This window comes from Poromitra crassiceps (assembly GCF_964638095.1).
Source record: "Poromitra crassiceps genome assembly, chromosome: 11".
Taxonomy (NCBI): domain Eukaryota; kingdom Metazoa; phylum Chordata; class Actinopteri; order Beryciformes; family Melamphaidae; genus Poromitra; species Poromitra crassiceps.
This window is the reverse complement of record NC_139643.1, coordinates 31793803-31819615: the sequence shown is the minus strand read 5'-3', so window position 1 is coordinate 31819615 and position 25813 is coordinate 31793803. Positions and strand designations below refer to the sequence as shown.

The 25813-nt window shown below is 46.2% G+C and overlaps 1 protein-coding gene across 1 annotated transcript in view; it reads right to left on the bottom strand.

Moving 5' to 3' along the window:
• Positions 1-930: 930 nt before the first annotated feature.
• smap2 (small ArfGAP2) overlaps positions 931-25813 on the bottom strand; it is a 27811-nt gene continuing 2928 nt past the window's right edge. Inside the window, exons 2-10 of the mRNA XM_083646750.1 lie at positions 12592-12725; positions 10431-10516; positions 10198-10276; positions 8874-8933; positions 8544-8604; positions 5758-5915; positions 5306-5486; positions 4674-5053; positions 931-4013 (exon numbers count right to left, since the gene is read on the bottom strand). Of these exons, the coding sequence (XP_083502876.1) occupies positions 3888-4013; positions 4674-5053; positions 5306-5486; positions 5758-5915; positions 8544-8604; positions 8874-8933; positions 10198-10276; positions 10431-10516; positions 12592-12725 (1265 nt within the window). The 3' untranslated portion in view covers positions 931-3887. The remainder of the gene's footprint in view (positions 4014-4673; positions 5054-5305; positions 5487-5757; positions 5916-8543; positions 8605-8873; positions 8934-10197; positions 10277-10430; positions 10517-12591; positions 12726-25813) is intronic.

The window sequence follows — 25813 nt, the reverse complement described above, 5'->3', positions numbered from 1 at the left end:
ACAACCTGCATCTTCTCAAACCCAGCAAGGCACAAACCCTCCATCCATACAGCCTGGATCTGGACTGAAGGTCTAACTAAGGTGACCTTTGGATAGTGTTGAACAAACACCCATGTTGGCCTATAGGAGTAGATTGATGCCTGGGCATTAGATATAAAGGCTGATTAAAAGGTTACATTAAGTGTGGTTTTAATCAACACATTGACCGATCTGGCAAAGCAGCTGTTTAAATGAGCAACATTGACAAAACATTAGCCTTGGTCAAGGTTGAGTTTGCTGGTGTTGGTAGATGAGTGGTGACTGTTCTAACTGGCCTTAGCTTTCCACCAAGGCATGTTCACACAGAGTGCGACATTTTAAAGGGCGAAGCGTTGCAAGACATCTGGTGAAAGGATGTGGCTTTATGGCGATGAAGTAAGGGAGCTGTAATTTTATACCTGTGCTTTGTAAATGTTTTCTATGTGCAGTATTTGATAATGTAAAACTGGTATTTTTGTGGTTTGTACGCTGCAGAATTGATTACTTAAGGTGCACGTAGTTTTGTAAGAAAATAGAACCAAACGGACGGGGGGAAAAAAGAGAAAATTTCAGATTCAGAAGCCTGTTTGCATGCCCTTTGACATCTGGACGCAAAGTCAATAAAGTTGATTTGAATCACTAACATTTGTCTTGTGTGTTTTTTCCCATGGCGCTCAGTCATGGGCGTTTAGTGAGTTTCGTGGTTAAAGGGTTAGGAAGGTGGTAGAGTCGGGATTTGAGGGGTGGGTAGGTGGAGTGGATATGGGTGATGGGAGGGGTGGTAAGGAAAAGGTGGGGCCGGGGAAAATGGCCTGTAGGGGGAGTGGCGCCGTGGGCTTAAAGGTTTACTCTTGTTTTGTAAACAGCTGATGTATCTTAACAATGGACACAAGAATGAACATACAATCAATATGAGGTATAGAATTTAATAAAAAAATTGTTTTATTTTTTTCCCCACAGAGACAAGTATGTGACATATATATTCGCAAATCTGACTAACTTGTGTGGATGCGGAAACAAAAGGGGCAAAGCATACGAAAAATGCAGAACTAATATACATATTGTTCAATCTTTTTAAGAAACATAATATACAGGGATATCATTCTGATAAAGAATAAAGTACACAATATCTCGATTGACAAGTACATAAATGATACATTCTTTTATTTGATTTAATTTCACAGAAAATATATACAAGCCAAGACAAAAAGTGATTTCAAACACACTAAAGTCAAAGATGATCACAGATGGAGAAAAGCTGAGGTGAAGCCCTCATCTAGGGGTGATTGACCGGGCACAGACCCATTCCTACTGCTTTTCCGTGCACTTTCATTGCTGTCAGAGCAGAAACCACACATTCCCTTACAGTCATATTGCTCTAGGTTGAAAAGGTGACTGCTGCTGTGGAGCTGTTGGCTGCACTGCCACCAAATAAGCGAAGGTTGAACCAAAAACCCTTTAATAGAGCTGAACAGTCACGTGACATTATTTTGCCCCGCAAGTGAGTTTCCCATTCATTTTCTCCATAGACATTTAGAAAAATCCTTATATAACGAGTTTTAAGACTGGAACCGAGCCAACCCGGCTGTGACCTACTGAATCATGAGTGACCATAAAACATTTCAGTTGGAGCAAAAACGAAAAATAGCATCAGGGGCTTTATTTGTTGTTTTTGTTCCAAGTGAAATGTTTTATGGTCACTCATGATTCAGTAGGTCACAGCCGGGTTGGCTCGGTTCCAGTCTTAAAACTCGTTATATAAGGATTTTTGAAATGTCTATGGAGAAAATGAATGGGAAACTCACTTCCGGGGCAAAATGTGTCACGTGACTGTTGAGCTCTATAGACACTGAGTTGATATGCGGTGGCTCTGCTGTATGCTAAATGGTAGCACTTCATAAGAATCCATTCTGCCCCTGTTACTAGCTGCCCCCTTCACCTCTTCACCTCTGCCCGTCAAAGTGTTTCCCCACAAAATGGAAAGGCTGAGATTCTATACAGTATCAGCTTCATGCATTTCGAAGAATGAACAAGATTGGAATAATAGTAACTAAAAGAGAAGACATTTAGAGAGAAATCAGCTCAGAGATGTGGCTTGGCAAGGCTTGTGTGCAAATATGGAAGACCAAGCCAAACATTGCGAGGTGACAGATTGCGGAATACCATCGGTTTTGCTTCACAAAGTCGTTTAGCCGAATTGCAAACACGCCCAAATGACCTGAAAACGTGTCCGCCGGCTTACAGCCTGCGCCCAACTCGACACCGAGAGCTCCGACGCACAGCGAAACTGACGGAGGTTGTCGTCAGACAACCACAGAACATTCAGAAGACACGCGTTGTTTGACACACATCAAAAACACGCCCCACGGCAAGAATCAGACACAGATGTGTGTGTATTCACGGCGAGTGTGAATACATTCGTCAAAACCACATCCAGGACGAACATTCATTGAGACTTTTCTGAATCACACGGGTTGGTCTTGGTCAGCATGTGGGAGACGGATCGACGACACCGAGCGAGACTTTCGGAGATACACATTCCAGAGACACATTCATCAATCTCAATAGACACCCAGTACGTACACACAATCAGAGATAGTTACACATTCCTGCCATGCAATCCAGTGGAAGCATCGGTCATCGCCTCCTGAATCATGACCGATCTGTACCTTAAACTTGAAATCAATTCCATCCTTGATTTGAAGTGTTTTGTCTCCCCCCCCGCCCCCTCCTTACATTTCTCTCTCCCTCTCCTTTATTTCAACACATTCCACCTTCTTTGAGGCCTCTATTGTACAAGGTAGATTCTGAGCTTGAGGCGTGTGGGCGTTCAACTGACAATTTACATGACAACACGGCATGCAGGCGATCCTCAAGTGTCCCACCGTAGCTGAGGGAATAGCACAGTGAGTTGATATGTTCACAAGCCCATCGAGGAAGAGCAGGAATGACCAAACAGACTGTTCAAAGACTGCTAAGCATGAACTGAACTGAATCTGAACTGTGTAGTAATCACTAGTAATCCCTTTAGCGGCTGTACAGATGTGACAAAGCCCATCTGGATACTGTCCAGCCATAATAAAGCTAGCGTTCATCTTTGGTTTCCCAAAATCCTGTTTAGGACTTTTGACACTTAACGTCTAGACTAGATATTCATTCTACAAGAAGCCCTCCATAAATTGAGTAGAAGATAAGATAGGTAGGTTTTGTAGCTGCTCTATCTGGTGAGACAGTGAGGGACTAACTTAACATAACATAATATAAAGGGGTTCCTTGAAGTACATGTATTAAGATTATTGGACGGGTAGGCAAGCTTAAGCATCTTAGAAAAGTACAAACCGAGTCAAGTCGAGCAGAGAGTGGATACGCACACACAGTCGGCACACACAGTCAGCACACACACACGCACGCACGCACGCACGCACGCACGCACACACACACACACACACACACACACACACACACACACACACACACACACACACTCATTTCTTTTGAACACACTGGCTAGGTACAAGATGAGTGTGTGTGGTGGTCCTCTCAAACCCAGTTGTCTGGGTTGTCGTGCCAGAATGTTCCCGAAAGAAGGCAAGCGTGGAAATCTGCAAAACGTGGCTATGGATGAGATAGGAAGAGGAGGGACGGGTGGAGAGGAGAAAGAGAGGTAGTAGTAGTTTCCCCAAACCTTTATTCTTCAGACCTGGCTCCACCCACCTCTTCCTCCTCCTCCTCCTGCCTTGCATTAAAAAAAACGTCTCATGGAGAGTCCAGTCCAGACATTTCGAGTCCAGTCCAGACATTTCTATCGCTCGAGTTTCCCAGCTCCCGCGTTGGTTGCTGATGTTGCTTCGCCTCCTGGACAGATGAGGTCATTTCCACACGTGAGCCGCCATTTGCGTGGAGCTCGGCGCTGCGGCTCCTCCCATGTGCTGCCCGCTGTATCCCATCGTGCTGTTGGAGCCGTAGAAATTCATGCCCGCCATGTGCTGAGTCACCTGAGAGACATGAAACACGCACCACGTTAGTAACGGTACTTAAACACACGTCAACATTCATGTTCAATCTGTTCGGGGACTGTACAAAAAAGGTCTTGTTTCTATAGCTACCCTAATTTCCCCGTTCATGACAACTGTACGGGGGGTGAATTTTTATATAACTCACCCGTTTATATGCTCTTTGGCTGCAAAAAGAAGTCTGATTGTATAGAGGTCTATGGGAAAATGACCCTACTTGTCACTTGATTTATGACCTCAGTAAACACTTTCCTAATGAGTTTATGGTCTCAATCACTAGTTTCAAGTATTCTTCAATACAGCGTGATGTCCATTTTGTAAATTATGGTCCCATTTAGAGTAAAATAGACGATAAAGCAGACTATGCTGTGAGACGTGATTGACAGGTCGCCTGTCCAGTGATCGCACAGCTCGCCGATCACGGACCAATAGCAGCCGGTGCTGCGACTCTGTCTGGCAAAAAAAAGAAAGAGATGGCGACAATATGCCAAACTCGAGGTTTCAAAACGGCACTCCACAAAGCAGTGGGTGACATCACGGTGGCTACGTCCATTATTTTGATAGAGTCTATGATACAAACACACCTAGGCGATGTTCCACTGTAGCTGCTTTATTTTGATACAGTCTATGATACAAACACACCTGGGTGATGTTCCACTGTAGCTGCTGGGCTTGCTGCACTCCATACGCCTGCTGATGAGGTAGGGTGGCCAAACCTCCCATCTGCTGCTGCCCCATCACGCCTTGGGCCATGCTTGGCATGTAGGGTGACGCTGCGACCCCCCCAGGCTGAGCCATGACCCCCCCAGGCTGAGCCATGGCACCCTGGGCTCCCATCAGGCCATTCTGTTGTCCTATCATGCTGTTGTGCTGAACTCCCATCATGGCACTCTGCTGCTGCTGGCCCATCATTCCCATCTGTGATGCCATCATGGCTCCTCCCATCCCGCCCACCTGGGCCAAGGAATGGTACGAGCCATAGGGGTGCGTGGGGTAGCCCATTTGATTCATGTACAGGCCGCCTGAAAACACAAGCATACGCACGTGGCCATGGGTTCCAATGACTAATACTAATAATGAGACTTAAGCAAAGAGTGAGAGAGACGAGTGACAACTGCTTTTGCCGATCAATCCCATAGGTCCTTTTACACAACAGTAAATTCTTCATAGAAATATGAATGCTTCCAATAGCATAATGCATTTGTATAAAAAGAATAAAAAAGAGAGAAAGGAAAGGCTGAGAAACATTTGAGAGAAAACTCCCCAGCTCTCACCGTGAGCGGCCATGCTGTTGGCGTGCACCGAGGGGGCGGAGCCGTACAGGGAGAGGATGGAGTCCTTGGACAGCTTCCTGACGGTGTTCTCCTCGGCTCTGGGCGCCGGGTCCAGGAACAGACTGAGGTTTTCGGGGACGGAGGCGGCCACTCTGCTCCGAGGCATGGAGCTGGATACAGGCTGGAGAGAGGGAATGGAGGAGGGGAGGGGGGGAGAAGGTCATCAACACTGGTGGCAGGAGGCAAGTGAGAGTGACAGGTTGGACAAATGATAGACAGCTATAGTTATAGAATTAGAAGTGTCTGGATGCAGGGTTCTGCAGAGATCAACACTGTGGTGTGTGTGTGTGTGTGTGTGTGTGTGTGTGTGTGTGTGTGTGTGTGTGTGTGTGTGTGTGCGTGCGCGCGTGCGTGCGTGCGTGCGTGCGTGCGTCTGTGTGTGTGACTCCTACCGTGGTCTTGGTGGAGGAGGCAGCAGAGGAGGCTGGCAGAGAGCTGAACAGATCCAGGCCTGAGTGTGCCAGCGCTGGGTTAGCCAGCGCTGGGCTCTCCCTCTCCTCTGAAGCACGAACACATGCTCTGCCATTAGACACTGCGGGACTGGGGGCATCTACCAGGAGGTGGATGGAAGCATGGTTATAATACTAGCTCTGTGTGTGTGTGTGTGTGTGTGTGTGTGTGTGTGTGTGTGTGTGTGTGTGTGCGTGCGTGCGTGCGCGCGCGCGCGTGCGTGCGTGCGCGCGTGCGTGTGTGTTCAGTAGGATCATTAAAGCATACCTTCGCCATTTTCGACCTGGTTCCTACATGTATGTTCTCATGTATTGGAGCTGTGCACCCAGGCAAACAACATAAGTAGCTCTAAAGTGAAGCCAACTATGAGATTGTGTCCAGATTAGAATTGATAGGTATGATGGAAAATGATAGAGAATGGGGTCCAGGTCGAAAGTGGCCTGAGTTCTGATATGGGTTAGGGTAGAACACTATTGAAGCTTTTTTCCTACGTGTAATATAGACCGTTCAACAACAACATAAACATTCTAAATGGCCCCTAGTTGAATTCCTGTTGCAGTGTTTGCTGATACAATTGCTACCACCTCCTATACTCCCCAACATTTCCCATTGCCTCCCCACCCCATCACTCTCTCACATTCCCCCTGCTCTCCTCCCTTCTCCTGCTCTCTCCTCTGCTCTCTCCTATATTTCTATATTTTCTATATTTCTCTATCAATGTGTTATCTTTATTCTGTAATTTGCTACTGTTGTGTCAGCTAGAATTAGCTAGACATATTTTCTGTGAAGCCCTCTGGGACATGCTTGTGAATTAGGACTATACAAATAAACTTGACTTGACTTGACTTGAATTGCTGACAGGAAATAAACTTGGGTCCTCCAAACTGTTCCCCAGGATTCCAGTGAAAATGTCACTGTGAAACGGTCTATATAGAATGCTAGACTCCCTGGCTGCACTGACATGCCTATCTCATAGATTTCAGTTGACAATCACACAACTGTTGAGCGCCATCTTGAGGACCAATTTGAAACAACAAGATGTCCTGCGCAATTGAAAATAGAGTGGAACATAGTGTCAAACAAATGTTAATATCTCAGAAACTATGCGTCGCATCACTTATACTTTGACATTGTGAGCGAGAGCACAAGTAGCTGAAGGGTTTGATGCATAACATATGTATGTAGTGTTAAAGTTGTGTGAATTGTCACAGTCTTAAATTGTGTGAATTTAGTCAAAAGTGCAGTCTGTAAAGTCTGGTAGAGTGAATTGTGACATCACACACTCTAGGTTGGCTCCAGAAGATCCCATTATAAAGGTTGAAAAAAGCATCAAACTTTAAACTGTGTATCTAAAAGCAGAATGAGAGTAATACTAATAACATACTAAAATTGTTGACCTGTTGAAAGTTTGAATGGAGTTTGTATGAAAGAGTCGTTAGAGTTCAAAGAGGGCGTGATTTGAACAGTCCTTCCATAGACTTACAACAGCTGCTAACTAGAACGACTGCAACGCGGACTTATGCCTCCGCCATTAGTTCATAAATCGCCATTTGAGGCAAATTGGAAGAAATTCCGTCAAGGCGCTCCTGTGATGTTGCGTTACAGAGCTTGGAAATTGGGTGTGTGAGGCCACAGTGACCTTGAACTTTGACCACCAAAATGTAATCAGTTCATCCTTGAGGCCAAGTTAATGTTTGAGGCAAATTTGATGAAACTCCGTCAAGGCATTCCTGAGATATGGCGTTAACAATCTTGAAAATAGCATTGGAGAGGTCACAGTGACCTTGACCTTTGATCACCAAAATGTAATCCTTTCATCCTTGCGCCAAAGTCGACGTTTGAGCCAAATTGGCAGAAATTCCATCAAGCCGTTCTTGAGATATCGCTTTAACGAACTTAGGAATGGCATTCGAGAGGTCACAGTGACCTTGGCCTTTGACCACCAAAATCTAATCAGTTCATTCTTGAGTCCAAGTCGATGTTTGAGGCAAATTTGATGAAATTCCATCAAGGCATTCGTGAGATATCGCGTTAACAAGCTGGAAAATGGTGTTCGGGAGGTCACAGTGACCTTGAACTTTGACTTTTGACCACCACAATCTAATCAGATCATCCTTGAGTCTAAGTCGATGTTTGAGGCAAATTTGATGAAATTCCGTCAAGGCATTCGTGAGATATCGTGTTAACAAGCTGGAAAATGGCATTTGAGAGGTCACAGTGACCTTGACCTTTGACCTTTGACCACCAAAATCTAATCAGTTCATCCTTGAGTCCAAGTCGATGTTTGAGACAAGTTTGATTAAATTCCGTCAAGGCATTCCTGAGATATCGCGTTAACAAGCTTGAAAATGGTGTTCGAGAGGTCACAGTGACCTTGACCTTTGACCTTTGACCACCAAAATCTATTCAGATCATCCTTGAGTCTAAGTCGATGTTTGAGGCAAATTTGATGAAATTCCGTCAAGGCGTTCCTCAGATATCGCATTAACAAACATCGTACGGACATACGGACGGACGGACGTACGTACGGACGGACAACCCGGATCCATAATGCCTCCGGCCTGGCTATCGCCGGCGGAGGCATAAAACGTTGCGTGCTGTGTTCGGTTCTCAAGATGGCGGCCACAACAAAAACATTTCGTGACTGAAACCCCTGAATTGGATGCACCAGCCAGGATCTGTCACACTCTCTCTATATATAGCAGCGTGTATGTGTGGGGGCGCATACCTAATCCGAGCAGGTCTGTAACGATGGTCTGGGACTGCGTCTTCGGGCTGATCTCTTTTTTCTGTCATCATAGAAAAAGTTTGATACAACAGATGCAATATGTCTGCAGGGACAATGGGTTCAATCATGACCACTCACTCCAGTCAGAACAGCAGAGTCACTCCGCCTTTTCCTGTGCAGGCTGGAAACTCATCTCTTTAAGAAGCACCTCATGTCACCTTCTCCCCACTGAACAACACCTCTCTCTATTACCGCTACTTGCTCTCTAAAAATAAGAAGAAAGCTCCCATCTGTCTCCTTGATGCAGCCAATATGAGCAGACACACTCACCAGCTTCATCTTCTCAAACACAACCGGTTCCTTGGGTATGTTGTCACAGCTCTTTTCTTTCTGCACGGAGAAAACAAAGAGTATTTCTGACAGGAGTGTCGTGTACCGTCTGCTCTGTGGAGCTGTTCAGCCTTCACTTAGCCAGGGAAGAGTTTAGCTGAGCGTGCATCTCCCTGCTGAATATGTATTATTTACATATGATTATGTAACCAGCATCTTCTACTGATGGCCACTGAGTAGCTATACTGGAGCAATTGAGTTAGAAGGGCTCTGATCTAGTGACAGTAGTTGTTGATGCAAAAGAGATTGGATATTATTCACATTCCTCATTGAGATGTTTGCTGGCCCCAGGATAACCGCAAACTTTCTTCCCTACCTTTTAGACCAGTGGTTAAACCTTTTCACCTCAAGGACCCCTAAACTGACACAAATTAGACCAGAGACCCCCATTTGATCAGATTTTGTCCCAGGATCCCCAAATCTGATAAGATTTTAGCTTTTGTCATGACCCTCCCACTCTCCTGGCCCTGTCCTGTCTTGTCATGGTGTTGGGGTCGTTAGGCTGATTGGGTGCCCCTGGGACGGTGTACTCATCATTGGGCTTAAGAAGACCTTCAGACCATTCAGTGTCTCTCGCTCCTGATGCACCTTTTGTTCTGTTTGTTTGTTGTCTGTAGTTTTAGTTTTAGTTAATAAAATGTTGTTTTAACTTTGAAGGGTGCAGTGGGTAGCACTCTCGCCTCTGAAGGGTGCAGTGGGTAGTGCTCTCGCCTCGCACTCTGGCCTCACAGCAAGAAGGTCCTGGGATTGATTCCTGCCAGTGTTGGCACTGGGGGTAGTGCCCAGGGTGCACTGGGGGTAGTGCCCAGGGTGCACTGGGGGTAGTGCCCAGGGTGCACTGGGGGTAGTGCCCAGGTGCACTGGGGGTAACGCCCAGGTGGGCTATCTCATGAAAAGAGCCTTTCTGTGTGGAGTTTGCATGTTCTCCCTGTGCTCCCCTGGGGTTTCCTCCATAACATCTACGACGTACTGTATATGAACCCCCACTAAAACCCTGCAGAACCCACCGCTCCTGCCTGAACCATGGAGGAGGATGAGCCAGGATGGGTCAAACGCGGAGGACACATTTCACCATGCTGTGTTGTGTGTTACTTATGGTTGGAACTCTAGTGAAAATAAATTCTTACTCTTTTTGCTGGGGACCCCTTGGAACAACCTCAAGGACCCCTGGGGGGCCCTGGGCCCCACTTTGACAACTACTGTTTCAGGGTAGTCTTGTGCTTGTGTGCTTGTGTGAGTGTGTTGCCGCGTGAGGAGGACTGACCCTGAGCATCTGGATGTCAATGACTTTATCCATGTACTTCTTCTTATCGTACTTGTCCCTGATGAAGATCTCTGCAGACCTACACAGGATGTCAAGGACAACCTTTGCTTTGCATATCTCTCTCTCTCTCTCTCTCTAACACACACACACACACACACACACACACACACACACACACCCACACACACACACACACACACACACACACACACACACACACAATGGTAGGATACTGGTCGGTCTCGGGGCGTTGGAAACACTCGGGTACGAAAGCTTCGTAGAGACGTTTGGCCTTGGCATTCCCCATCTCCTGAACAGACTGGTGACACACAAACACAACAAACCATCTCCTGAACACACTGGTGACACACAAACACAACAAACCATGTCGCAAACTCAGCCAGTGCATGCAAATGCTAAACAGAAAACGGACACCAAATTAAGCAATGACCAATGTAACAATGCAAGGAAAACCCCTGCTATTGGGTTACGAGGGGGGTAGATTAAATTGAACACAGGTAAAAGACAGGAAAAGCTGAGTCTGTGAGGGTTTACCCTCTACTGTGTGAGAGTGAGTAGTGTGTGTAGGGCTGTTATGTGGAGAGCCTTTCTGGAGTGCTGAGTGCAGGACTTTCATCATACTGTGGTGCATGATGCTGACCTTCCTGCCAGACAAGTGCAAATGCATATGGATGAGAAAAGTGTTTACTTCCTCAACGGCATCTGAGCAACTGGGCAGTTAACGTCTCGGCTCTCTCATAACCATTTCCGATCACAGACAGTAGCCTATCTGAAACCACGATGTCAGAGTTGCAGCCATCACACAAGTCATTTTTGACTTTTGACCTACACAGTATAGATGCAATGTTGCTTCACCTTTGCAGAGCTCGTGGTCACTTTGAGACAGGCAGGTTTTGTGCTCTTCAGTACAGTGTGGAATTTGCAGCCACTGCAGAACTTAATCAGGCATCATATACCACTAAAAGCAGCACAGTTGTTTATGCATGCCATGGTCTTTTCTCATATGTCGTACTGTATTACTGTGTGGAGCCAAGCCTCCCAAACCATAATTCAACCAGTTGCAACCCTTTATAAGCAGACTCTAAAAATAATGGCAAAAAAACCCATGCGATGGCATCACTGCCGCATACTGAAACAATATAACCTGTTAAGCTTTGATAACTTTTTAAAATTCTCCAATCTTAAACTGGTTTTTAAATGTCTACATAATTTAGCACCTGAGCCTCTGAGCCGATTTGTCAGTCGACAAAGCGGCATCAGGGTTACCAGGGGCACGGCTAGTGGAAACTGCAAAATTGCACGCCGCAAAACCTCTTTCGGACAGTCCGCGTTCTCCCTTAAGGGGTCTCAAATGTGGAACACACTGCCGGAGGAAATAAAACTAAACCTAGAAATTAAGGGTTTTAATAAAAACGTCAAAGACTGGTTGAAGCTCCACCAGGTTTGTACACACTCTTAGGAGTGTGTACAATAAGCACACACTCTTAACTAAACTGAACATAATTTGAACTGTCTTAACTGTGATATTTGAATTGTTACTGTACTGAAATTTGACCTGAATTTTACGTTTAGTAGCCTATCTGATCTTTGATATGTGTCTTTTTATTGTATTTTGCTGTATTTTTGTGTATTATTATTTTTATTTTACAGGAATGTCTGGTTACATCTAGGGACTGGCATTGCAAACTAGCCCTGGGCTATACATGCTTTGGTACAACACATCATAGGTTTATTGACATTTTATGTTGTGAACACTATGTACATGTACCTGTCCCTATTCAAATAAACAAATAAATGAAATGAAATGAAGGCGGACAGATGCAAATACAGGTTCCACATATTTGTTTTTGTTCTGCATTTGTGTAAAGTTTTATGTTATACTGTTTGTACAGCGTCTTTGAGTAACTAGAAAAGCGCTATATAAGTCATATGTATTAGTATTATTATTATTAGGGTGTCTGTGAAAAGATGGTGCATCTGACAGAGAGAATGAACTGTGATGCTTTATAGCCTTAGGGGCATATTCTTTATACTGAGCTCCAGCCCTGTGCCTTTTGCACAATCCATGTCTCAGTTATCTCAACGTTTAAAAATATATAAATACATTATTTAACTTGTGCGTCTCTGAATCGACATCTCCTCCTTTGTGATCGGCATGGATTTAATAAGCGAAATCAAGAAGGGATAATGGGCTTTTTATTCAATTCATATTCATGATGTTTGGTCATCCTATCTGCATATCACACATCATCAGCCTGCCTGGGTAGGCTCTTCTCCCTGTCATGACTATTTATGACTATGCAAGTAGATCTCAGAGAGCCAAACCCAGGCCGTCCCCATCGTCATGTTTGGGTCAGCAGTGTGACCTCTGACCTGGATCTGCTCCTGTGTCCACTGGTCCAGGTTGACGGACTTGACCTTGGAGATGTGGACGCCCAGGTTTCGATGGATCCCGGCACAGCGGATACAGATGAAGATGCCCAAGTTCCAGGACGCCCATCTTGGACCTGGTAGATGGGAATGGAGAGAACGAGAGAGAGAGAGAGAGAGAGAGAGAGAGAGAGAGAGAGAGAGAGAGAAGAAGTGATATTGATTTCAAACGTAGACCTGAGGTGAGAGAGCAGAGGGTCTTTGAGGGACAAAAATCACCAGGCAACAGAATTCAAATTAAGAGAGGGAATGGAGAGATGAAATCGAGTGGTCGAGAAAGAGGGAGAGGAACGCCACATCATTTAGAGAGTGAGAAGAGGGCTGGGTGTGGGGAGGCTGAAGAATGATGAGAACCAGTCTGATTAATTAATTTTACTAGTCCAATTATAGAAGGGCAAGCCTGAAACCTCAATTATGAGTCTGAATTCAGCAGGGACCATGTGTAATGCCTTGTAAGTCATGCGCTGCCCTGACACATAATAGGATCCAATAGGAACGTTAGCCTACATAGCTGAGAGTGAGAGGAGAGGAGAGAGGGGGAGGGAGAGAGGGAGAGTAGAAACACACACACACACACACATACACACACACACACATACACACGTGGGCGTACGGGTATGAGTGGATGTGTGAGTGGGCCATCATGTCTGTATTGCTGCCATATGTATGTTAAGGGAAGCGTTTGAGTGGTGTGCAGCACCCAGACCCGCTGACAGCTTCATGCATGTGCTGATGTGTATATGCCTGTGTGCCTCTCCCCTCCATCTGCACAGCTGTCAGGATGCAGGCTGAACAGGGCTCTCTGGGGAGGGGAGCTGGGGGGGATTTAACATCACTCTCCGGCTATTTTCCTGCTCAAATTATGCACCAGTCCTCTTCAGAGAATACTGCCAGCTTCAAAGAGAATAATGGAGCTCGGCGCCTCTCTCTCCCCATCATTCCCTACATCGCTCTTCTCTCTCTCTCCATCGCTCTCTCTCTCTCTCTCTCCATCGCTCTCTCTCTTCCTACATCGCTCTTCTCTCTCTCCATCGCTCTCTCTCTCCCTACATCACTCTCTCTCCCCATCTCTTCCTACATCGCTCTCTCTCTCTCTCTCCCCATCTCTTCCTACATCGCTCTCTCTCTCTCTCCCCGTCTCTTCCTACATCGCTCTCTCTCTCTCTCCCCGTCTCTACCTACATCGCTCTCTCTCTCTCCCAATCTCTTTACTACATCGCTCTCTCTCTCTCTCTCTCCCCATCTCTTCCTACATCGCTCTCTCTCTCTCCCCGTCTCTGCCTACATCGCTCTCTCTCTCTCTCCCCATCTCTTCCTACATCGCTCTCTCTCTCTCTCCCCATCTCTTCCTACATCGCTCTCTCTCTCTCTCCCCGTCTCTGCCTACATCGCTCTTCTCTCTCCCTACATCTCTCTCTCTCCCCACCTCTTCCTACATCGCTCTCTCTCTCTCTCCCCATCTCTTTCTACATCGCTCTCTCTCTCTCTCTCCCCATCTCTTCCTACATTGCTCTCTCTCTCTCTCTCTCTCCATCTCTTTCTACATCGCTCTCTCTCTCTCTCTCCCCATCTCTTCCTACATCGCTCTCTCTCTCTCTCTCCCCATCTCTTTCTACATCGCTCTCTCTCTCTCTCTCTCTCCCCATCTCTTCCTACATCGCTCTCTCTCTCTCTCTCCCCATCTCTTCCTACATCGCTCTCTCTCTCTCTCTCCCCATCTCTTCCTACATCGCTCTCTCTCTCTCTCTCCCCATCTCTTTCTACATCACTCTCTCTCTCTCTCTCCCCATCTCTTCCTACATCGCTCTCTCTCTCTCTCTCTCTCCCCATCTCTTCCTACATCGCTCTCTCTCTCTCTCTCTCTCCCCATCATTCCCTACATCGCTCTCTCTCTCTCTCCCCATCTCTCCCTACATCGCTCTCTCTCTCTCCCCCTATCTCTCCCTACATCACTCTCTCTCTCCCCATCTCTTCCTACATCGCTCTCTCTCTCTCTCCCCCCCCCCCCCCCATCTCTCCCTACATCGCTCTATCTCTCTCCCCATCTCTCCTTACATCGCTCTCTTTTCTTGCCACTCCTCTCTCTCCTCTCTCTCTCTCCCTGCCTCTCTCGCTCTATTTGTCTTAAGTGCTGCTGAACCGCTCTCTCCCCCTCTCCGACCTCCCTCTCTTCTCCGCTACAGGCTCTACAATGCTTACATATCCCTCTGAGCATTGGTGCAGTGTGGCCGTTACACCACTAGATGGAAGAGCAGCGTTTGCTTTGGCTTTCTTGTTGGACAGCGCTGTCAGTCGATGTCATGGCACAGCGTTTAAGAAAAGGCTCATTCTATGTCAATGAAAGAGGAAGTCCATTTTAAGAACAGAAAACATGCTAAAAGCTTCCTCTCTCTGCTGCCATGGAGGAAACACTGTGTCTGGCTGCAGCAGGTCAAATAATAGCCTCTTGTCTCGGCTGCATCCTGGGCAATGAACGGCCAAACAAACTGTTATTTAGTTTGCTTCATTACGGGACAATGATGGGGCGTCTGGTTTGGCTTGTGCATTGTGCTGCTGGCCTGCATGCTAAAGTGCACCCAGGCCTTTGCTTTCAAATGGCCCTACTCTGAAATACAATTATGGACAAGGCAGACACAGACACACAGATAGGCAGGAATGCAAACAAAAAGACAGACAGAGAGACGGACAGACAGACAGAGACAGACAGGCAGGCAGGCAGGCAGACAGAGACAGACAGACAGACACACACAGACAGACAGACAGACAGACAGACAGAGACAGACATGCAGACAGACAGAGACAGACAGAGACAGACAGAGACAGACAGACAGACAGACAGACAGACAGACAGACAGACAGACAGACAGACAGACAGACAGACAGAGACAGACAGACAGAGACAGGCAGCCAGACAGGCAGCCAGACAGACAGATAGACTGACAGAGACAGGCAGCCAGACAGACAGGCAGACAGTGTGCCCGTCTGTCCATCATCCTGACTGTTTGACTGCAGCATAAGCTGTCATGCTGGCTAATAATAGTAGATTGACTCTGCAAAGCCTTCTTACCCGCTGTAAACACTCTGGCACTGAGAGAGGGAGAGACTGTCAGTTGAGAGAAACCCTGCGACTGTGCCATGGAATTAGTTTGTAATGCTCCTCTCTCTCTCTCTCTCTCTGTTCTGGCCACCATTTCTTATCTCTCTCATTCACCACTGCTGCCCCCCCCCCCCCCTCCTCCTTTCCTCCCCTGTCTGTCCATATCTCTCTTTCACAGTTCTAATCCCCCCTTTTCTGCCACATTCTCCACTCATATTTTCTGGGTTTGCCTCATCTTATGTTTGCTCCTTTCTTTGCATATTATAACGATTTATACAAGCGTATCCCTTCTTTCTAGGGGTGGGGGAAAAAATCGATTCACCTAAGTATCGCGATTTTTAATGTCACGATTTTTTTAATCGATCTTTTATTCCAGAATCGATAATCGCAAAAAAAAAAAAAAAAAAAAAAAAAAATTGGGTGCTTGCAGTCAGGCCACTCACTGAACAGCAGGCCAGGCGCCGCCTACTGGTTTACTAGTGGTTTTATTACTTTATTAGTTAGTCTGAAGTAATAATTACACTTCAGGGTTAAAGTGGGTGCATCTCATTGTAAAATTGGACTTCAAACGGCCCAAATCTGGCTTCAAACGGCCCAAATTGGGCTTCAAACGGCCCAAATTTCACGCACGTCGGCCCATATCGGCCTGGCCTGCTTGGTATCTAATGCCCGGCCTGAATTATGATCCCAGTCCGCCCCTGTTTTTAACTATATCGCCCAACCCTACTCATGATATGTTCTTTCCATACACCGCCCCATACCTCTCTCTGCTTACTGTAAACTGAGTGAGGATGCATTTTCACCTGTGTCTATTTGTGCATGCCTTATTGCCTTATAGCTGTAATCTGCTCACAGCAGTAAAACGAAAGTGCTGTTGGCCGGGCGAGCCCAGGGAAGGACCCGCATGGCCTGGCAGGGGAGGGAGGGTGGTAGGGGGGTTGAACGCCACGCGTGCGGGGTGTGTGTGTGTGTGTGTGTGTGTGTGTGTGTGTGTGGAAGGAAGGGGGGGGGGGGGGGGGGGGTAGCCATGCCCGGTATGACTGGTAGACTGAAAGTGAATCACACACTGCAGCAAGAACACACAGTCTATTTTCCCCAGTGCCAATCGATGCGATGGCTCAGCAAAAACCCACGTATGTCCAGCAACGACGCACACCTCAACATACAGCGGACAGATGACGGAGGAGGGGAGTGGGTGGAAAAAAAAACACACCTAAAAAAAGAAGTGACTGCGTTGAATAGAGCTGGGTGTTGGCAGGGACCTCACAACATGATACAGTACGTATCACAATGCATGGGCCACGATACCATTGTATCACGATACATTGCGATATGATACATATTGCTATTTATACCATGGTCTGGGTGAATACTCGATTCTGATTGGCTGCAGTGTCCATAAAAAGTGATAATGTACAGTTGGTAAAGTTGTTCAGCCAAATGGTCTGTTTACCATTCATATCAATGCGCCATAGTTTCAACAGTGTTATCAAGAGAGCAGTTTGAGCTCTATACCCCCGTTAAGGGTTAATATGGCACTTTTGTAAGTTGAGAAAAAAAGATTGTTGGTCAAAGTAAGTATTTAAATCACCCCTGTGTGCTCAGTTTATCAAAAATGACTCTTATTTACAATTTTGATTTTCGTTTCGGAGATTTCCCTCCCCTGACAGAAGCCGGCTCTGAGCCATTACGTGACGCGTGTGCCTCTGCAAGCTGAGCGGGGGTGAGCTGCGCCCTGCAGGGGCGAGCCAAAATGGAGGCAGAATCCCGACTGTAACAAAACTGCCCTCTGAACACGTGTGAGCATCATGTCCCATGTTGCGGTCTGAGCGAGGGGACTATTTTCTCTGCGGTTCTTAAATCATCTCCAAGGTTGTAAAAACTAAATTTTGATTGCAAAACACATGAAAATATAAATGAATGGTGTTGTTTTGTTGGCAAGTGACCATGGTATAAGCGGGTTAATGAACTTCGAGTTGTCCATTATCACTTTTTAAGGGACTTCGCGGAAGCAACCGATTCTCGCATCGTCCCTTAAAAAGTGATAATGGACACCTCGTCGTGCATTAACCTTTACATATTGCAATACTCTAAACATAATTTTGTGAAAATCTAAAAATAGAGCTGAAAATTTACAAACTTACTTTGTACCAGCCAGGTAGTGTAATATGTACATGATCAGATTATATTGATAACTCAGTGGACAAATTGAATCAAAACTATTTAATTCAAAGTTTTCATTCCAATTTATCAGAACGATATTTACAATTTTACACAGCATTTGCACACTGTATTACTGAACACACACACAGCTGTGCACAAAAACTGATACAGCGATAATACAGTATTGTGCCAAAATCGCATTCACAAAATCACAATACATCGCCGTATGGATTGTATTGCACAGCCCTACGTTTTAATAAACAAGCTCCACAAAATGGCCTAATACTGTGTGTACTAGCAGCTCTGCATTACAGTCTCAATTCCTTGTCTGTTGCCTGTTGAGTAAGTAAGAGCAGTGTGTAAACTTCCTCTTTTTTATGAGAAATAATGTCAACACCTTTGCAGAGGCTTACTCAAACAAAGCTCCGCGTTTGACTCACAACAAGCCTGTCCTTGTTTTCTAGAGCGCCACACTCCCTCAAAGCAGGGAGGCAATTGATGAATCATCCTGGCAGAACCACTGACTGGATGGTTGCGGTTGTCAAACATGCAACTTCAAAACACATCAGGGGAGGAGATGGCTGTGCCGGGGTACGAGCCAGAAGCAGAGAGCCAGAGAGATAAACAAGAAATTATTTTTATAGTCTTCAGATGGTGGACTTTAGATGTTGGAGGACCTGTCATCAGATGGTGGACTTTAGATGTTTGAGGACCTGCCAGGGATGTGCAGGGGGTACGGTGAGCAGAGAGCTCCATAATGAACCTCTCTGCCACTCACTCACTCACTCACTCACTCACTCTCTCTCTCTCTCCCTCGACTCACACACACACACACACACACACACACACACACACACACACACACACACACACACACACACCACTGCACACAAAAACAAACAGTCAGTCACACAGACTCACACACAGATTGACTCACACATAATGCAAACACACATACAGCTTAACATCTCTCCAGGCGTGCCCTTCAGACACCCACATACACACTTACACCCCATGCACATACATGTACAGTAACACACGCGCACACAAGCGCACAATGCAAATACATAAAGACACATATCTGCACATAAACACACGCACGTTCATGCACACGCACAGTGTAGCTACACACGTGAGCGAGCAGGTGCATAAGGCTCATTAGCCCATATCCCACAAGGATAAACAGCTAATCCCATAGAGAGGCTCATCCATCATCAGATCCTACGCCGCCACACGCACGCACACACACACACATACACACCCCTACACACACACACGCACGCACACACACATACACACACACACACACACATACACACCCCTACACACACACACGCACACACACACACACACACACACACATACACACCCCTACACACACACACGCACGCACACACACACATACACACCCCTACACACACACACACACACACGCACGCACACATGCGTGCGCGCGCGCACACACACACACACACACACACACACACACACACACACACACACACACACACAAAGACACACACAGCCTTCAGCAACGAACCCCATCCAGAAAGCCTGGGGCTGCCTAGTGACCCGATACAGGACCGGTATCAGCAAAAGCCAGCCCAAGCTAAGCAGATGGACCCCTATTGATAATTCACTAATACACACACCCAACAACTGGGTTAAAGTGCAACATACCAGTGCCAAAAGTACTGTGACCATGATCTAGATTAGATTATTTCTCTTCTTAAAACTCATTTTGTTTAGATTGCTTTTAAGTGACATCTTTTAGCCTATTGTTTGTTTACTATGGTTTCTACCTATATTCTTATTTTTTCTTTGTCTTTTTATCTTGTGGTGCCTTCTTGTGTTGACTTGTTTTAGTATTTATGAGCATGGGATTTGCTTTGTTGTTAAAGCATTTTGTAGAATGGTTGCATCAAATCAAAGAATCGTTATTGTAAGCATTCAAACTAAAACTATTTCAAATGCTCTCTCTCTCTCCCTCTCCCTCTTCTCTCTTTGTCTCTCTCTCTCACACCTCTCTCTCTCTCTCTCTCCCTCTTCTCTCTTTGTCTCTCTCTCTCACACCTCTCTCTCTCTCTCCCTCTCCCCCTTCTCTCTTTGTCTCTCTCTCTCTCTCTCTCTCTCTCTCTCTCCCTCTCCCTCTTCTCTCTTTGTCTCTCTCTCTCTCTCTCTCTCTCTCCCTCTCCCTCTTCTCTCTTTTTGTCTCTCTCTCTCACACCTCTCTCTCTCTCTCTCTCTCTCTCTCTCTCGTCATGTGGCTGACTGGGGGGTGACATGCTGCCTCATGTCTTCACGTAAGCCCTTGTATCCCTGACACAGTGACACTTGGGGCCTACTTTTTTTTAGAATCTATTTTCTAGAAAAGTTCTATATCAATTTGCTATATATATACATACCACCGACTTAAAACAATGCATATTTTAGTTTGCTCTCAGTTCAGTCCTCTCAGTTACTGAGGTGAGGTAACTACCAGGTAAACTGGGCTTACCTCATCATTTCAGCCTTAAGAATCTGTTAAGATTTCTTATGTACTTAAGTACATATTTCCATAATAGAGCAGGAGTGATATAGCACTGTGCCACCCTCACCTTGGTACAGTGAGTGTCAGCCTGGGGCTCGAACTGCCAAACAAGACTCCCCGCAGGCTGCTGATTGGACGAGAGGAAGGGGCGTGGCATGAAGCTTGACATCGCCAGGTGATATCTCCACGGCAACCAGGGCCCCGGTGTGTACGTAAACACCAGTACAATGGAGACAATGCAGGAGGCAGGCGCACAAACACACACACATATGCACGCACGCGCACGCACACACACACAACACACACACACACACACACACACACACACACACACACATATGCACGCACACGCACACACACACACACGCACACACACACACACATATGCACGCACACGCACACACACACACACACACACACACACACAGATATGCACACACACGCACACACACACACACACACACACACACACACACACACACGCACACGCACACACACTCTGCCCCTCGAGACTATAAAGCCAGAGGGGTTGACTGCCTCACCCTCTCTCGTCTCTTCCCATCTCATCATAATTTCTCACCAGTGTGGAGGATTTACAGTAAGAACGACACATTGTGAGGAAGTGAGACAACAGGGCCAATCATATATCATGAAACAGGGACAGGGGAGGGAGGGAGAGAGAGAGGGAGGGAGAGAGAGAGAGAGGGAGAGAGAGAAGGAGAGAGAGAGGGGAAGAGAGGGAGAGAGAGAGAGAGGGGGGGCGTCGGCACAGAATCAGTAATAAAGCGCACTCAAAACAGCAGAGACATATTGGTATCTTATTACTGTGCTATCTGTACAGTAAGCATGAGATTTGTCCGGTAAGTCAGCATAATATGTGTTACTGGGTGTGTGTACTGTAAGCGTGAGCTTCTTCGCTCCATACATCAAACCACTTCCTGTTGACTCAGCCACAGGGAGGAAGGTGATAAACGCACTGTAATCTTTGTCAAAGCAAACAAGATTAGACCAAAGACTCATCCAGGCCCATATGGCCCAAAGCCTGCCTGGGAGGGCAGGAGAGGGGATACATGCAGTCATACCGTTGTGTACATCGATGTGTATGTCTATGTCTGTGTGTGTGTGTGTGTGTGTGTGTGTGTGTGTGTGTGTGTGTGTGTGTGTGTGTGTGTGTGTGTGTGTGTGTGTATCATCCAACATGCACTATAGTAACAAGTTCTTTCTGCAGCAGTCTAGTGTGTATTCATTAGCACATTCTCATGAAAGACGTAACAGGTGCTACCAGTGAACTAGCATTTAGCTGATGCGTTGTCTTTAGCCACTTCCAGTGAATGACGATGTAGCGCTCGCCTCTCTAACTTCCACTTCCACACGTGACACCATGGCTGATGAAGGGGATCGAACCTGTGACATTTTGATTACAGGACACGTCTCGCTAGCTGCTAGGCCATGTGCCATGTCATGCATCATATCAGCGTGACATTTGTGTAATAATCAATATTAACAAGCCATATCATGTTAGCTTGACAAATAACATGCATCAGTTCAAGTATTAGGTCAAGCAGGAGGCGTGTGTGTGAGTGTGTGTGTGTGTGTGTGTGTGTGTGTGTGTGTGCGTGCGTGCGTGTGTGTGTGTGTGTGTGCATGTGTGTGTGTGTGTGTGTGTGTGTGTGTGCGTGCGTGTGTGTGTGCATGCTGCTATTCTCTCTCCTAACCCTAATCTCATCTGCAGACTAATTAGACGAGGCCGTCACGCCAATCCTAAAAGAAGTGCACGGCCAGTCGGCCATGCTTGTGCCCGTGCGCATGTGTCTGTGTGTGACCAAAACGGTTGCGTCAAATCCAAGTGTGTTTATGCCAAACAGTTTTCAAACTAAAGAGTTAAAATGCCCTCTCTCTCTCTCTCTCTCTCTCTCTCTCTCTGTCTCTGTCTCTCTCTCAATTCAATTCAGTTCAATTCAAAAGGGGCTTTATTGGCATGATAAGGTGCATCTAACATTGCCAAATCATACATTAGCGACACTTAGCAATTGCAAAGAAACAAAAACAGAAAACAAGACATTTTGTTACCCGGCAACGTAAATCACAAAATCTGAAGATATTCAAAGAGGAAGAGAAAAGAAAATGAAATGGAATGTGATAAGATAGAATAGAATAGTAGACTATTGTTGACCAGAATCTATTCAGAATAATAACAAAACTGTAATAAACGGGCAATTAAACGGTGATCGTGCAAATAGTGAGCATTTACAGTATATTAACTCTCTCTCTCTCTCTCTCTCTGTCTCTGTCTGTCTCTCTCTCTCTCTCTCTCTCTCTCTCTCTCTCTCTCTGTCTCTCTCTCTCTCTCTCTCTCTCTCTCTCTCTCTCTCTCTCTCTCTCTCTCTCTCTCTCTCTCTCTCTCTCTCTCTCTCCATGTGGCTGACTGGGGGAGGGGGGGGGGGTGACATGGTGTCTCATGTCTTCAGGTAAGCTCCTGTATCCCTGACACTTGGAGCCTAATCTGTTCTTCAGACTCCACTTTGGAACAGTCACAAGACTGTTTGTCTGGAGACTAAAGACGTTGCTTTCTGTTGAGATAGATCTTGTTAAAAGACCACCTAGCCGTATACACTGTCTTACTTCAGAGACAATCAGATCTTCAATTCAATTATTCTCCTGGCAGCCACTGAAGAACAGTATGCTCAGTTTTCCTATTGCTGGTCAAAGTGTGTGTGTGTGTGTGTGTGTGTGTGGGGGGGGGGGGGTTACTCTCTCTAGGCTGTAAGCACTGTAGGCTATAAACCTCGTCAGCTCGCTATCGTGATCTATGTTACTCTAGTGAAGACTTTAGACTTGTGGACAGTGTTTGTTACTCTAGTGAAGACTTTAGACTTGTGAACAGTGTTTGTTACTCTAAACTCTAGTGAAGACGCTCTATAGCGGAAACCGGAAATATCGTCCGTCTGTCCCAGAGTCATATTAGTCGTCAGACTGCTAGACTCTGGCCATGGTGTTGGGCGTTTGAGCAGGCCATTGTCTCTGCACACCTTAGCTTCAGCTGGTGCAGCTGAATACTGGCTCTCATGGCCTGTGCTGTCCACAGTGTCTCCTACGTTGACAATTTCAACATCTTCTGGGAAATGCAGACAGTTATTTAGAAACGATGGCATAAGTGGCTGGAGGCAAAGCTAATATCTTCACACACTTCATACGGTCACGGTGTTCCTCTCTGCCAAAACATGTCCTCGATGTCCAGTCACTCTGACTGGCCCCACTGCTACTGACCTCCCTGCGATTGGATTCACATACAGATTTTTCCAACAGCCTCACTCGTGCACGTAAAATAAATAGATTAACAGAGTTTGAAATTAACTTGTGTTCCAATCCGAGCCACTCAACGCTTCCACACTAGCCAAAACATGTTTTTCCTCATAATGATCAAAGGTTTGCAGAGAATGTAACAGCATTTGATCTTTTTTTTTTTGCAATAACAACGAGGTTTATTTTTTGATCGACCACCAGCCAGTCGACCTGCTCGTCATCGTTCGTGATGTCACTGATAAATTGACTCCGCCACCACAGTGAGTCAGTGACAGGCAGGCCTGTCGCCCGGTACCCATTTTTACTTTCATCTGTCTGAGTGAATAATATGCAACTAGAACGGGCTAAATTTGCTGAAGCAAATTTGATTGTGCTTGCTCCCGCGTGAAGCTCCGCCCCCCTTGCACCGCCCCTGCCTTAGACCCCGCCCTCCCATCCAGTATCAATACAGCCCCAATCGGCAATGTGTAGCTAGGACGTGTTTAGGCCGTTGCAAGGGTGTATTAACTGGATGCTATGGTGTTTTCGGCTCATTATTATGCTGCTATAACGCCCCCTAGAGGCTAAATGACACAATATTTGTCCTATAGGCTCAGAGTACATCCGTCCACACCTGTACCAAGTTTGGTTAGCATCGGACGATCTTTGTGAAATAGGCCCCACCCACAGAACTTTGGAAGTCGATTATATCGCAACGGTGCCGAATTTCAAAAAAACGCAAAATAAGTTTTGTGCGGGACAGTCCACACACGCTCTGTGATGTGGTTTGGTGAAGATCGGGCAAAATTTGAAGGAGAAATAGCGGAAAAACGCTTTTCGACAAAATTCAAAATGGCGGAAAATCTAGTTAGACGGAAATGGGCGGGGCCTATATCAGCAGATGCGAAATAACCCAAGGAATCCAGGGAAAAAATAATTTTGAATGTAGCCCTTTCGGTTCAAAAGTTATGGACCAAAACGTAAGGAATGCTGCTATAGCGCCCCCTAGAGGCGAAATGACACAATATTTGTCCTATAGGCTCAGAGTACATCCGTCCACACCTGTACCAAGTTTGGTTAGCATCGGACGATCTTTGTGAAATAGGCCCCACCCACAGAACTTTGGAGGTCGATTATATCGCAACGGTGCGGAATTTCAAAAATACGCAAAATAAGTTTTGTGCGGGACAGTCCACACACGCTGTGTGATGTGGTTTGGTGAAGATCGGGCAAAATTTGAGGGAGAAATAGCGAAAAAACGCTTTTCGACAAAATTCAAAATGGCGGAAAATCTAGTTAGACGGAAATGGGCGGGGCCTATATCAGCAGATGCGGAATGACCCAAGGAATCCAGGGAAAAAAGAATTTTGAATGTAGCCCTTACGGTTCAAAAGTTATGGACCAAAACGTAAGGACGGCTGTTATAGCGCCACCATCTGGTCAAATACTAAAAATTTTCCGCACAGAGTAAAAGGTGACTCTGTAAACCTACCTACAAAGTTTGGTAATAGCAGATCATACGGTGTCTGAGCTAGAGCTAATTTAATGCCAACGATTTCGAAACCCCATTCAAGTGAATGGGGAAAAAAATCGTACGTTAACGCGAATATCGCGAAAACCGGCGAACGAAACCCTTAGCAATCCAAATGCACACGATTCCTCAATGAGCCGCACGTTTTGATGTCTCTCATGTCTGTGTAGTGTGAAAACTGTAGGAGAAATGGCGAAGCAAACTTTTGACCAGAAGAAAACAGAATAAAGAAAGATAAAGAAGTATGAGAGATTCTAAGATTGTGCTTGCCTATCTGCAAGCACAATAATTAGAGATGCGCAGTCTCCGCATGACAAAGGAGCAGAGAGAGGCGGAGAGTGCGACAAAGAGAGAGATGACCTCGCCAGGCGACGGCCTCCATCTACATGAAGGACGGGCAGCAAAGCGAGTGGGAGCAGAGAGTCGGGTCACTGACTGGAGGTCAAACACTGCGTCTGCTGTCTGTCCATTAGTCTGCCTCTCCGTCTGTCTCCCTACTGTCTGTGAAAGAAATCACTTTCCATGAAACAGACTGATAAGTCCCGGCCAACGCTACCATCCC